Source organism: Rhinoraja longicauda, chromosome 44 (assembly GCF_053455715.1).
Source record: "Rhinoraja longicauda isolate Sanriku21f chromosome 44, sRhiLon1.1, whole genome shotgun sequence".
Lineage (NCBI taxonomy): Eukaryota > Metazoa > Chordata > Chondrichthyes > Rajiformes > Arhynchobatidae > Rhinoraja > Rhinoraja longicauda.
The window spans coordinates 7,319,554-7,334,455 of NC_135996.1; the positions used below are offsets into that span (position 1 = coordinate 7,319,554).

Below are 14,902 nucleotides of genomic sequence, written 5' to 3' on the forward strand. Positions count from 1 at the left end.
GTAACTCAGCGGGACAGGCAGCATCTCTGGATAGAAGAAACAGCATTTTGTCTCAATAGACAATAGACAATAGGTGCAGGAGGAGGCCATTTGGCCCTTCGAGCCTGTACGCACCGCCATTCAATGTGATCATGGCTGATCATTCTCAATCAGTACCCCGTTCCTACCTTCTCCCCATACCCCCTGACTCCGCTATCCTTAAGAGCTCTATCTAGCTCTCTCTTGAATGCATTCAGAGAATTGGCCTCCACTGCCTTCTGAGACAGAGAATTCCACAGATTCACAACTCTCTGACTGAAAAAGTTTTTCCTCGTCTCCGTTCTAAATGGCCGACCCCTTATTCTTAAACTGTGTGGTCCCTGGTTCTGGACTCCCCCAACATTGGGAACATGTTTCCTGCCTCTAACGTGTCCAACCCCTTAATAATCTTATACGTTTCGATAAGATCTCCTCTCATCCTTCTAAATTCCATTATATACAAGCCTAGTCGCTCCAGTCTTTCAACATATGATATCTCCATCCGACATGCATTAGTTTAGCTTAGAGACACAGCGCAGAAACGGGCCCTTCGGCCCATCGAGTCCGCGCCGACTAGCGATCCCCGCAAGCTAACCCTGTCCTACACACGCCAAGGACAATTTACAATTTTGCCAAACCAATTAACCTACAAACCTGCACGTCTTTGGAGTGTGGGAGGAAACAGGAGCACCCGGGGAAAACCCACGCAGGTCACGGGGAGAACGTGCAAACTCCGCACAGACAGCGCCCGTAGTCAGGATGGAACCCGGATCTCCGGCACTGTGAGGCAGCAGCTCTACCCGCTGCGCCACCGAGGCCCGTAGAAGAAACTGCCTTGTGGGCAGTTATGATTAATTATTGGAAGTAGATACAACTGCTGTCTGATTTGGAGAGGTTTGCAGGTGAGGTTTGGGGAGAATGGCATGTTGGCTTTTATTACAAGAGGAGTTGAGTATAGGAGCAAAGAGGTACTTCTGCAGTTGTACAGGGCCCTAGTGAGACCACACCTGGAGTACTGTGTGCAGTTGTACAGGGCCCTAGTGAGACCGCACCTGGAGTACTGTGTGCAGTTGTACAGGGCCCTAGTGAGACCGCACCTGGAGTACTGTGTGCAGTTTTGGTCTCCAAATTTGAGGAAGGACATTCTTGCTATTGAGGGCGTGCAGCGTAGGTTCACCAGGTTAATCCCCGGAATGGCGGGACTGTCATATGTTGAAAGACTGGAGCGACTAGGCTTGTATACACTGGAATTTAGAAGGATGAGAGGGGATCTAATCGAAACATATTAAGGGATTGGACACGTTGGAGGCAGGAAACATGTTCCCAATGTTGGGGGAGTCCAGAACCAGGGGCCACAGTTTAAGAATAAGGGGTAGGCCATTTAAAATGGAGATGAGGAAAAACCTTTTCACCCAGAGAGTTGTGAATCTGTGGAATTCTCAGCCTCAGAAGGCAGTGGAGGCCGATTCACTGGATGTTTGCAAGAGAGAGTTAGATAGAGCTCTTAAAGATGGCGGAGTCAAGGGGGTATGGGGAGAAGGCAGGAACAGGGTACTGATTGTGGATGATAAGCCATGATCACATTGAATGGCGGTGGTGGCTTGAAGGGCTGAATGTCCTCCTCCTGCACCTATTGTCTATTGTACCTCGGTACAGGTGACAATAAACTGAACTGAATGCCGTTTCTGAATTGGGAAATTTTAGTTTAGAGATACAGCGCGGAAACAGGCCCTTTCGGCCCACCTTGTCCGCGCCGCCCAGCGATCCCCGCACACTAACACTATCCAACACGCACCATGCCAATTACCATGCTAATTAACCTAAATACCTGTGCGTCTTTGAGTGTGGGAGGAAACCGAAGATCTCGGAGAAAACCCACGTGGGTCACGGGGAGAACGTGCAAACTCCGTACAGACGGCGCCCGCAGTCGGGATGGAACCCGGGTGTCCGGCGCTGCATTCGCTGTAAGGCAGCAACTCTACCGCCGCGCCACTGTGCTGCACAGAATGGATGCTAACACATCTCTCCTTCCTTCACCAGGATAATTTCCCTTTCGACCCGCCCTTTGTGCGGGTCGTCTCTCCAGTGCTCTCTGGAGGGTAAGTAACAGCCAACCTTCTCTATATTTTCTTCAAATGCTGTAAATCGCAAAATCTATGTTCCGTGGAGAAGTAATTCCGGTGGAGTTCATGGATGGTGGTCGGATTCAGGGGTAGGAAGGCTTTGGAGGGATATGGACCAAACATGAGCAATTGAGGCCAGCTTAGATGGATGAGTTGGGCTGTTTTTCACACAGAGAGTGGTGAATCTGTGGAATTCTCTGCCACAGAAGGTAGTTGAGGCCAGTTCATTGGCTATATTTAAGAGGGAGTTAGATGTGGCCCTTGTGGCTAAAGGGATCAGGGGGTATGGAGAGAAGGCAGGTACGGGATACTGAGTTGGATGATCAGCCATGATCATATTGAATGGCGGGGCAGGCTCGAAGGGCCGAATGGCCTACTCCAGCACCTATTTTCTATGTTTTTCTATGAATGGCCTCTGTTTATGTTCAGGTAGGCACAAAATGCCGGAGTAACTCAGCGGGGGCAGGCAGCATCTCCAGGGAGAAGGAACGGGTGACGTTTCAGACTGAAGAAGGGTCTCGACCCGAAACGTCACCCGTTCCTTCTTCTCCAGAGATGCTGCCCGTCCCGCTGAGTTACTCCAGCACTTTGTGACTACCTTCGACTTAAACCAGCGTCTGCAGTTCTTTCCTACTCTTATGCCTTGAAGCGATGGAACTTGTGAAGTGGGTTTGAAGAAACAATGCCCAGCCACTCGTGTGCCACCAGGAATAACGTGGAATAATTGTAACACTTGACAAAATCTTTTGGTGCAAAGTTGGCATAAGCTCTTAAAATGTAAAAGGCCCCCTTGTGTAACTTTCTATGCATGCCCTTATCGATTTGGTGGCTCTTTACCTTTCTATTGAAATCTCTTCCGAAATCTTAGTCCAACCAATACTGATCAACTGAATTACAAATTTTCCCAAAGGTATACACAAAAAGCTGGAGTAACTCAGCGGATCAGGCAGCATCTGTGGAGAACATGGATAGGTGACGTTTCACAGAGTGCTGGAGTAACTCAGCGGGTCAGGCAGCATCTGTGGAGAACATGGATAGGTGACGTTTCACAGAGTGCTGGAGTAACTCAGCGGGTCAGGCAGCATCTGTGGAGAACATGGATAGGTGACGTTTCACAGTGCTGGAGTAACTCAGCGGGTCAGGCAGCATCTGTGGAGAACATGGATAGATGACGTTTCACAGAGTACTGGAGTAACTCAGCGGGTCAGGCAGCATCTCTGGAGAGAAGGAATGGGTGATATTTCGGGTCGAGACCCTTCTTCAGACTGATGTCAGGGGAGGGGGCGGGACAAAGATAGGATGTAGTCGGAGGCAGTAAGACTGGTGGGAGAACTGGGAAGGGGGAGGGTAGAGAGAGGGGAAGGAGGGACTATCTGAAGTTAAAGAAGTCAATGTTCATACCAAAGATACTAGAGGAGCAAGATAAACCACTCGACCATAAAAACCGCAGTACGTCACGCCGCCATTTTAGTAGGCAGAAACCGGCAGAAACATTTAAAAAGAAAAATAACAAAGATCTGTGAATTGATAGATGAGATACATTCTGCATTTTTATGGTATCATCACACAGACTGTTCCCCCAAAACACTGATTACACTGCAAGAGGCAGAGCGAACGGTGGGTTTTGCCTACTAAAATGGCGGACGTTACGCTCCTTTGCGTACTACACTTCAGTAGAGGCGATTTCAACGCAGTGGTTCATCTTGCTCCTCTAGTATCTTTGGTTCATACCGCTGGGGTGTAAGCTACCCAAGCGAAATATGAGGTGCTGTTCCCCCAATTTGCGCTGGGCCTCACACTGTTGGTTCGTTAGCTAAAACGGACTCGAGTGTTCGATCGGTGAAACGATCAATAAGTTGCTGCTTTGTCTCCTGAACGAAGACTCCTCTTCACAATATCTAACAACTTGTTTTTTAATCTGCAGCTATGTACTTGGAGGGGGAGCCATTTGCATGGAACTACTCACGAAACAGGTGAGTGGGCTGCTACATTTTCAATCAGTAAACCTCACATGTGGTGAAGGTCGGGAATCGGATGCTGCTTACCGAACTGCCACTAGACAATGCAGTATGGGGCTGGCGATATCCATGTCCTCAGCAGGGAGGTTCTGCTGCAGTTGTACAGGGCATTGATGAGACCACACCTGGAGTATTGCGTACAGTTTTGGTCTCCTAATCTGAGGAAAGACATTCTTGCCATAGAGGGAGTACAGAGAAGGTTCACCAGATTGATTCCTGGGATGGCAGGACTTTCATATGAAGAAAGACTGGATAGACTCGGCTTGTACTCGCTGGAATTTAGAAGATTGAGGGGGGATCTTATAGAAACTTACAAGATTCTTAAGGGGTTGGACAGGCTAGATGCAGGAAGATTGTTCCCGATGTTGGGGAAGTCCAGAACAAGGGGTCACAGTTTAAGGATAAGGGGGAAGTCTTTTAGGACCGAGATGAGAAAGTTTTTTTTCACACAGAGAGTGGTGAATCTGTGGAATTCTCTGCCACAGAAAGCAGTTGAGGTCAGTTCATTGGCTATATTTAAAAGGGAGTTAAATGTGGCCCTTGTGGCTAAAGGGATCAGAGGGTATGGAGAGAAGGCAGGTACGGGATACCGAGTTGGATGATCAGCCATGATCATATTGAATGGCGGTGCGTACAGGCTCGAAGGGCCCAATGGCCTACTCCTGCACCTATTTTCTATGTTTCTATGACGTCTTCAGTGTAAACCAGCCTCTGCAGTTCCTTCCTACACATACTTCCTCCAGCAACGTGTTCCGTACACCCACCAATCTTTGTGTGAAAAGATTGCCCTCTCTGCTTCCTATTACATTTTTTCCTGTTCACCGGGTCTGAAGAAGGGTCTCGACTTGAAACGTCACCCATTCCTTCTCTCCAGAGATGCTGCCAGTCCCGCTGAGTTACTCCACCTTTTTGTGTCGATCTTTGGGTTAAACCATCATCTGCAGTTCCTTCTTACACACCTTGAACCCATGTCCTCTGGTTCTCGATTCCCCTACTCTGGGCAACAGTCTCTGTGCGTCCACCCCAATCTATTCCTCTCATTATTTTGTACATAGAAACATAGAAAATAGGTGCAGGAGTAGGCCATTCGGTCCTTCGAGCCTGCACCGCCATTCAATATGATCATGGCTGATCATTCAGCTCAGTAGCCTGTACCTGCCTTCTCTCCATACCCCCTGATCCCTTTAGCAAAAAGGGCCACATCTAACTCCCTCTTAAATATAGCCAATGAACTGGCCTCAACTACCTTCTGTGGCAGAGAATTCCACAGACTCACCACTCTCTGTGTGAAGAAATGTTTTCTCATCTCGGTCCTAAAAGACTTCCCCCTTATCCTTAAGCTGTGACCCCTTGTTCTGGACTCCCCCAACATCGGGAACAATCTTCCCGCATCTAGCCTCTCCAACCCCTTAAGAATTTTATATGTTGCTACCTCGATAAGATCGCCCCTCGTCTTCCTGCGCTCCAAGGAATAAGAGATGGGTTGCCAACTTCCCCACTCCCAAATAAGGGACAAGGTGACGTCACCGCCCCGCGCCCCACGTGACCTCACCCAGCCAGTGGCCACGTGTTCCCGCTCCACCAATGGCGGCCGCCCGGGCCGGGAGGCGGTTTGCCATGCAACCTCTGTTAGGCGGCGCCCAGGGCGACAGTGTCCGGACCTACATTGTCTGGGCCTGCAGCGTCCAGGCCTACAGCGCCCCCTAGCCCTAATACGGGACAAATAAATTTAGTGCAAAATACAGGATATCCCGGCTAATACGGGACAGTTGGCAACCCCTAAACGGAGTCCCATTCAGCTTATCTTCTCCATGTAGCTCAGGCCCTAGTCCTGGCAACATCCTGGTAATTTGCTCGGCCCGCCTGACATTAATGGCCGACATTAATGTTGCACCTTGTCCTCAGGGTTGGAGCAGCGCCTACTCCATCGAGTCTGTTATCATGCAGATCAGTGCCACGCTGGTGAAAGGGAAAGCAAGGATTCAGTTCGGGGCCAATAAGGTAAGGGAGGTACGCATCGAAAATTCCCCTTGATCCTTTTACTTTTTTTTTTTTCTTCTCTCTTGTGGAGCCGAGAAGGGAAAAGTTATCATCAAGCTAAGGCTGGCTGTTCATTGCCTGTGGACATTGCAGGGTCTAAAATGTAGCACTAACCCCCCCCCCCCGTAGAATAAAACTGTCTAGTCCCACCTGCCTGCCCTCTAAATCTAACCTATCTACGTACCTGTTTAAATGCTTCCTCGACTACCTCCTCTGGCAGCTCATTCCAACATGGAGTAACTCAGCATCTCAGAAGAGAAGGAATGGATGACGTTTCGGGTCTTCAGACTGAAGAAGGGTCTCGACCAGAAACATCACCCATTCCTTCTCTCCTGAGAGGCTGCCTGACCCGCTGAGTTACTCCGGCACTCTGTGAAACGTCACCTATCCACGTTCTCCACAGATGCTGCCTGACCCGCTGAGTTACTCCAGCACTCTGTGAAACGTCACCTATCCAATGTTCTCCACAGATGCTGCCTGACCCGCTGAGTTACTCCAGCACTCTGTGAAACGTCACCTATCCAATGTTCTCCACAGATGCTGCCTGACCCGCTGAGTTACTCCAGCCTTTTGTGATACCTTCGATTTGTACCAGCATCTGCAGTTATTTTCCTACCACACACCTACCGCCCTCTCTAAAAAAAACAAAATCAACCTTTGGGTCCTTATTAAATCTTAAACTTATGTTTTCTATTTCCCCTACTTTGAGCAAAAGACTCTGGGCATTTATTCGATCTATTCCTCTCATGATTTTGTACACCTGTGTAAGATAGCCCCTCGTCCTCCTGCGCTCCAAGGAATAGAGCCCTAGTCTGCTCAACCTCTCCCTGCAGCTCAGGCCCACGAGTCCTGGCAGCGTTCTCATCAATCTCCTCTGCGCCCGTTCTAGGATGTGACAACATCCTTCCAATGGACGTGGTGACCAAAACTAATACAATATTCTGAATATGGCCTCACCAATGCCTTGTATAACTGTAACACATCCTCCTAACTTCTATACCCAATACTCTGACTGATGAAAGGTAAATTGCCTTTGGATCACCCATTCTACGTATGACGCCACTTTCAAGGAATTATGTACCTGCGCTCCTAGATCCCTCTACTCTACAACACTCCTTATCTACCTGTGACGCCATTTTCAAGGAATTATGTACCTGCGCTCCTAGATCCCTCTGCTTTACAACACTCTGCAATATGATTGTTTCTTAAATAGCCTCTGAAATGGCCCAGTCCAAGGCAAATGAGAAGTGAATGATGACTTTTTCACGACGCTCTATCTAATGAATGCTTAAAAATAACTTATTCATGTAATTACATGGGAGCATTGTATTATTAGATGAGGCACGGGATAGAACATGTCCTCTGATTGATTTTTGAAGATGTATGGATGAATTTAGTTCAATTTAGTTTAGAGATACAGCACGGAAACCAGGCCCTTCAGCCTACCGAGCCCACGACGACCAGCGATCCCCACACACCAAGGTTATCCTGCACATTAGGGACAATTTCCAATTTTACCGAAGCCAATTAACTAACAAAGTTGCTCGTCTTTGGAGTGTGGCGGGAACGGCACCTGGAGAAAACCCACGCAGGTCACGGGGAGAACATACTGACTCCGTACAGACAGCACCCGTATGCAGCATCGAACCCGGGTCTCTGGCGCTGTGAGGCAGCAGCTCTACCCGCTGCGCCACCGGAGTTCTCCCTGCCAGTACAGCACAAGAACAGGCCCTTCTATCCACAATGTCCATGCCAAACATGATGCTGCATCAAACTAATCTCCTCTCCCTGTACATTAGCGTCATCCCTAATTTGAGAAAGGACATCCTTGCTATTGAGGCAGTGCAGCGTAGGTTCACCAGGTTAATCCCCGGGATGGCGGGACTGTCATATGAGGAAAGATTGGAAAGACTGGGCTTGTGTTCACTGGAGTTTAGAAGGATGAGAGAGGATCTTATAGAGACGTGTAAAATTATAAAAGGACTGGACAAGCTAGATGCAAGAAAAATGTTCCCAATGTTGGGGGAGTCCAGAACCAGGGGACACAGTCTAAGAATAAAGGGTCGGCCATTTAAAACTGATATGAGAAGAAACTTTTTCACCCAGAGAGTTATGAATCTGTGGAATTCTCTGCCACAGACGGCAGTGGAGGCCAATTCACTGGATGGATTTAAGAGAGAATTAGATAAAGCTCTAGGGGCTGGCGGACTCAAGGGATATGGGGAGAAAGCAGGCACGGGTTACTGATTGTGGATGATCAGCCATGAATGGCGGTGCTGGCTCGAAGGGCCGAATGGCCTCCTCCTGGAGGCCAATACACTGTACGAATTTATAGACAATAGGTGAAGGAGTAGGCCATTTGGCCCTTCGAGCCAGCACCGCCATTCAATGTGATCATGGCTGATCATTCACAATCAGTACCCCGTTCCTGCCCTCTCCCCATATCCCCTGACTCTGCTATCATTAAGAGCTCTATCTAACTCTCTCTTGAAAGCATTCAGTGAATTGGCCTCCACAGCCTTCTGAGGCAGAGAATTCCACAGATTTACAAATCTCTGAGTGAAAACGTTTTTCCTCATCTCCGTTCTAAATGGCCTACCCCTTATTCTTAAACTGTGTGGCCCTTGGTTCTGGACTGCCCCAACATCGGGAACATGTTTCCTGCCTCTAGCATGTCCAATCCCTTAATAATCCTATATGTTTCAATAAGATCCCCTCTCATCCTTCTAAACTCCAGTGTATTAATTTAAAAGAGAGTTAGATATAGCTCTAGGGGCTAGTGGAATCAAGGGATATGGGGAGAAGGCAGGCACTGGGTACTGATTGTGGATGATCAGCCATGATCACTGTGAATGGCGGTGCGTACAGGCTCGAAGGGCCAAATGGCCTCCTCCTGCACCTATTGTCTATGTTTCTATGGAATGTTCAGTCAGGCTGAAAGGTGGACACGGGCTCCTTTCTAACCAGTCTTCTCTCCTTTCAGTCACAGTACAGTTTGAGCAGAGCACAGCAGTCCTACAAATCGCTGGTCCAGATTCACGAGAAAAATGGTAAGAACCGCAAACACAGGCTTGTAAAAGTCTAAACCCCAACCACGCTTCGCGGCGGGTCTGAGGAAGGGTCTCGACCCCGAAACGTCACCCGTTCCTTCTCTCCCGAGATGCTGCCTGACCCGCTGAGTTACTCCAGCATTTTGTGGATAAACACCTTCGATTTGTACCAGCATCTGCAGTTATTTTCTTACAGTTATCCTTCGCGGGTCAGTGCCTCTGACCTCTCGTGTCGGAAGGAACTGCAGATGGAGATAAGATGCAAAACGCTGGAGTAACTCAGCGGGACAGGCAGCATCTCTGGATTATTCTTTGGTGGGGAGGAACTGCAGATGTTGGTTACACTGTGACTGAAGAAGGGGCTTGACCCGAAACGTCCCCATTCCTTCTCTCCAGCGATGCTGCCTGACCCGCTGAGTTTCTCCGGCATTTTGTGTCTCTCTATAAGAAATTTTATTTGTCATATCTAGGTTGGCACAACGGTACAATGAAATGCATTTGACAAGACAACGGGTCACCTTAGCAGTAATATTCCAAGACTAAATAAGATTAAAAAATGACATTAGTAAGGTAAAAAGACAATATTAAAAATAGTTAAAAAGACGATATTAAAAAATAATCAACATATATGATTTGAAATGTGTTTATGCGTTCAGAGGCCTGATGGTAGAACCTGTTCCTAAGTCTGGTGGTACATGCAGCCATACTCCTGTATCGTCTGCCTGACGGTAACAAGGAGAACAGAGGCAGTGTAAGAAAATCCACCTATATCTTTCCTTTGTCCCGCCCCCCTGATCCACCTATATCCACTCCACCTATATCCTTCCGTTCTCCCGCCCCCCTGACATCAGCCTGAAGAAGGGTCTCGACCCGAAACGTCGCCCATTCCTTCTCTCCTGAGATGCTGCCTGACCTGCTGAGTTACTCCAGCGTTTTGTAAATAACAAGAAGAGCAGCCTGCGCGCTGGGTGGCTGTTGTCCTTGATGATGCTGCGTGCCTTCCGCAGGCACCGCCGGTAGAAAATGTCTTGAATGTCTTCGGTGCAAACGGCATCTGCAGTTCCTTCCTTGTCAAGAGTGTTTAATTGTCGTGGATGCCAGCAGGATTAGCGAGCTCTTCCTGGGGGGCGGAGTTGGATTCACCGGGAGGGGGTCTTGGAGGGGAGGATGCTCCTCAAACTGCGGAGCATCCTGGACAATACAGCTCACCCCCCTCCTTGACACACTGGTCAACCTGAGGAGCTCCTTCAGCAACAGACTGGTCCCACCAAGATACAGCACAGAACGCCACAGGAGATCCTTCTTCCCTGAGGCTATCAAACTGTACAACCCCTCCCCCTCCCCCTTCTGTCGTGGGGTAGACTGACCCCCCCCCCCCCCCTTCCCACCTCCCAATCTTTGCACTCTTCACTTTAATTTGATGTTACATGTATCTTGTGTTTTATGACTGTTGGCAGATCAATTTCCCTCCTGGGATTTCCACGAAACAGCGTGGAAACAGGCCCCTCGGCCCACGCCGACAGCGATCCCCACACACTAACACTACCCTACACCCACTAGGGACAATTTTGACATTGATACCGAGCCAATTAACCCACAAACCTGCACGTCTTTGGAGTGTGGGAGGAAATCAAAGATCTCGGAGAAAACCCACGCCGGTCACGGGGAGAACGTACAAACTCCGTGCAGGCAGCGCCCGTAGTCGGGATGGAACCCGGGTCTCCGGCGCTGCATTCGCCGTGAGGCAGCAACTCTACCACTGCGCAGAAATATAGTTCAATCGTACCGCAGAACAATGAGATGTAGGAAAATAACTGCAGACGTTGGTACAAATCGACGGTAGACACAAAATGCTGGAGTATCACAGCGGGTCAGGCAGCATCGAGGAGAGAGGGAATGGGTGACGATTCGGGTCGAGACTGAAGAAGGGCGTCACCCATTCCCTCTCCTCGATGCTGCCTGACCCGCTGAGTTACTCCAGCATTTTTGTGACGCCGTAGAACAATGAGATTGTTGCTTGCAGCACTGTTAGATCTGTTCTGTCCGATCGACCACTTTTGCCTTCTTTATGCCCGCAGGCTGGTATACCCCCCCCAAGGAGGATGGTTAAGTGTGCCCGCTGCCCTGCCCTTCAGGACCAATTAAGCTGCACCACCGGTTGGGAAAACAAAACTCCATTGTATCAGTAGCTGCCGCTTCCCCTGTGAGACGGATGGGCTTCAGTCGGACCCTTGGATCATATACTCACTATAAAATAAAAACCTGTATATACAAGTATACATCTGTACACTCACGGACAAAATACTGCAAACTCCTTCTCTGTTGCCAGGCCCTGCTCTTGGTCTCCCTCTCCTGCAGACTTTTAAATCCACTTCATGTAAACTGGATTTCGAATAGATTCAGATCAATTTTGCATCTAGTTTTTTTGTTTCATTTTTGCCCCTCTCCCATCCCCCTCTTCACTCGCACTAGGCATCAATGTGGACGTTTAATTTATTTTTTCTTCTTCACACGCACCTTTTTGTTTCTTTTTTTGTTTAAAATGTATGCTGGTTTTGTGAAGATGTGTATCTTTCTGAAACAATAATTACAGTTTATTAATGACTGCAGCCTATTTGTTTTCCTGCCTGCCCCTGGCTCGTTCCCTGGGGTGTTATGTGACTTGGGGTGAGAGGGGATTGGGGGGGGGGGGGGGGGGAAGATTTGCAGTGGCCTCTGTGTCTATCCCGCCACCTTGTTCGAGATGTCTTACCATCCAGCGAGTGGACTTGACCTGCAGACGACCAGAGCCGCTGGAGTAGGAGCAGCAGAAGACGTAGACCGCGCGCGGTTGCTTAGGGGGGAGCTCTTCATGGTAAGTGGACTCTGGTCTCTGCTGCAAGATGAGTTGCACCGGCTTGTAGACGTTGGATGCATTTGTGGTAGGGGGGGTTGCCAACTATCTCACTCCCAAATAAGGGACAAGGTGCGGTCACCGCCCCGCGCCCCACCCAGCCAGCGGCCAAGTGCTCCCGCTCCACCAATGGCGGCCGGGAGGCGGGTTGCTATGCCTACACTGTCCGGGCCAACAGATTCCGGGCCTACAGCGCCCTCCCCCGGGTCTAATACGGGACAAGGGTGGTCCGATACGGGACAACCAATTTAGGCTAAAGTGCGGGATGTTCCAGTTAATACGGGACAGTTGGCAACCCTAATTTGGGGGCATGTTTGATATCGCAGCTGACTGTTCACGTGCAGGGAAGGTGAATGTCAGCCTCCCCCCTTTCCCTTCCTCTCCTCCCTCATCCTCTTCCCTCTCGCCAATTCATCCCGCTCTTCCCCTCTATTGGCGCTGGAGGGCAGCAACTCTACCGCTGTACAGCCCAAGACCCAAGCTCGGGAATATGAAGGGCAATACAAATGTTGTTTATTCATTCATAACTTTATTCTTGAAGTATTGGTTGGTTTGTGTCCTCAACTCAATGCTTGCTTCAGTTGTCATCTGACTTGGAAAATTTCAGGATGTGGGGCTTTTGTTTTGTGTATATATATATATAGAAAGTAAAGAAACAAAAAAAACAGTCTTACTGCACAGAAGTTTAAAATCAGATCCTAGTCTAACCAGACACTGTTTCACCAGTCAGATGTCATAGAAACATAGAAAATAGGTACAGGAGGAGGCCATTTGGCCCTTCGAGCCAGCACCGCCATTCATTGTGATCATGGCTGATCATCCACAATCAGTAACCTGTGCCTGCCTTCTCCCAATATCCCTTGATTCCACTAGCCCCTAGAGCTCTATCCAACTCTCTTTTAAATTAATCCAGAAAAATTGGCCTCCACTGCCTTCTGTGGCAGAGAATTCCACAAACTCACAGCTCTCTGGTTGAAAATGTTTCTTCTCACCTCAGTTTTAAATGGCCTCCCCTTTATTCTTAGAGTGTGTGGCCCCTGGTTCTGGACTCCCCCAACATTGGGAACATTTTTCCTGCATCTAGCTTGCCCAGTCCTTCTATAATTTTATACGTCTCTATAAGATCCCCCTCTCGTCCTTCTAAACTCCAGTGAATACAAGCCCAGTCTTTCCAATCTTTCCTCAGGTGACAGTCTCGCCATCTCGGGGATTAACCTGGTGAACCTACGCTGCACTGCCTCAATAGCAAGGACGTCCTTCCTCAAATTAGGAGACCAAAACTGTATACAAAACTGCACACATCAATGTACTTAATTGACGCAACACCTCTGGTGTTTACTTCCTTTCTCCAGCATTCTTCTCGTTATTATTAAGAGTTCATGCAATTATGTCTTTTAACTTTGATGGTTTGAGAAACACCCATTTCTTCCAAAGACCACAATCAGCAAAAGCAGGTCATTTTATCTATTGTATCCGCTGTTCCAGGTGTCAACTCCTCCACATCGGCGAGACCAAGCACAGGCTCGGCGATCGTTTCGCTGAACACCTCCGCTCAGTCCGTTTTAACCTACCCGATCTCCCGGTGGCTCAGCACCTCAACTCCCCCCTCCCATTCCCAATCTGACCTTTCTGTCCTGGGCCTTCTCCACTGTCAGAGTGAGGCCCAGCACAAATTGGAGGAACAGCACCTCATATTTCGCTTGGGTAGTTTACACCCCAGCAGTATGAACACTGACTTTAACTTCAGATAGACCCTGCTTTCCCTCTCTCTCCCCTCCCCAGTTCTCCCACTAGTTTTGCTGTCTCCGACTACATTCTATCTCTGTCCCGCCCCCTCCCCTGACATCAGTCTGAAGAAGGGTCTCGACCTGAAACGTCACCCATTCCTTCTCTCCAGAGATGCTGCCTGACCCGCTGAGTTACTCCAGCATTTTGTGTCTACCAGGTTACAGTAAGGCTGGATGAGGGCCTGAACTCATCTCCCCCCCCGTCCTCACTTTATCTAACCACACAGTATAGTGATGGTTTTGCTCAACACCTTCGCTCAGCCCGCCTGAACCTACCTGATCTCCCAGTTGCTAAACACTTTAACTCCCCTTCCCATTCCCATACTGACCTTTCTGTTCGCAATCTCCTCCATTGTCAGAGTGAGGCCCAGCGCAAATTGAAGGAACAGCATCTCATATTTCGCTTGGGCAGCTTACAGCCCCGTGGTGTGAATATAGATTCTTTCACTTCAGGTAGTCCCAACATTCCCTCTCTCTCCATCCCTCCCCCACCCAAGTCACACCAGTCAAACAGCCAACAATGGCCTATTTCCTTTATCATCGTTACTTTTTCCTCATATCTTTTATTCATTGTTCTTTATCTCTCTACATCAGCCCTAACCAGTCCGAAGAAGGGTCTCGACCCGAAACGTCACCAGTTCCTTCTCTCCAGAGATGCTGCCTGTCCCGCTGAGTTACTCCAGCTATTTGTGTCAGTCTGTAGTCACTTTGTAGCTCTGCCTCTTTACAATTGGACTGTGTGTTCTCCAGCCGTCCCCAGTATCAATATGTTATCACAAGAATAACAGGAGAGTTCTCCATTTTACGTCACTTCCCTCCCACAGACAGTAAACCGGATACGTTCTCCAAACCAGCATTCAAACCAGGTTAATCCCCGGGATGGCAAGACTGACCTATGATGAAAGAATGGGTCGGCTGGGCTTGTATTCGCTGGAATTTAGATGGATGAGAGGGGATCTTATAGAAACATATA

The 14,902-nt window shown here is 48.8% G+C and overlaps 1 protein-coding gene across 2 annotated transcripts in view; it reads left to right on the top strand.

The window, feature by feature from the left end:
* The window catches only part of LOC144612405 (ubiquitin-conjugating enzyme E2 Q1-like), a 57,708-nt gene extending 45,850 nt beyond the window's left edge, over positions 1–11,858 (top strand). The window contains exons 9-13 of one of the 2 annotated variants that reach the window (XM_078432015.1): positions 2,059–2,117; positions 4,066–4,114; positions 6,065–6,169; positions 9,183–9,249; positions 11,328–11,858. In XM_078432015.1, the coding sequence (XP_078288141.1) occupies positions 2,059–2,117; positions 4,066–4,114; positions 6,065–6,169; positions 9,183–9,249; positions 11,328–11,359 (312 nt within the window). In that variant the 3' untranslated portion in view covers positions 11,360–11,858. The remainder of the gene's footprint in view (positions 1–2,058; positions 2,118–4,065; positions 4,115–6,064; positions 6,170–9,182; positions 9,250–11,327) is intronic. The other variant, XM_078432016.1, reaches the window with a different exon arrangement.
* Positions 11,859–14,902: the final 3,044 nt, after the last annotated feature.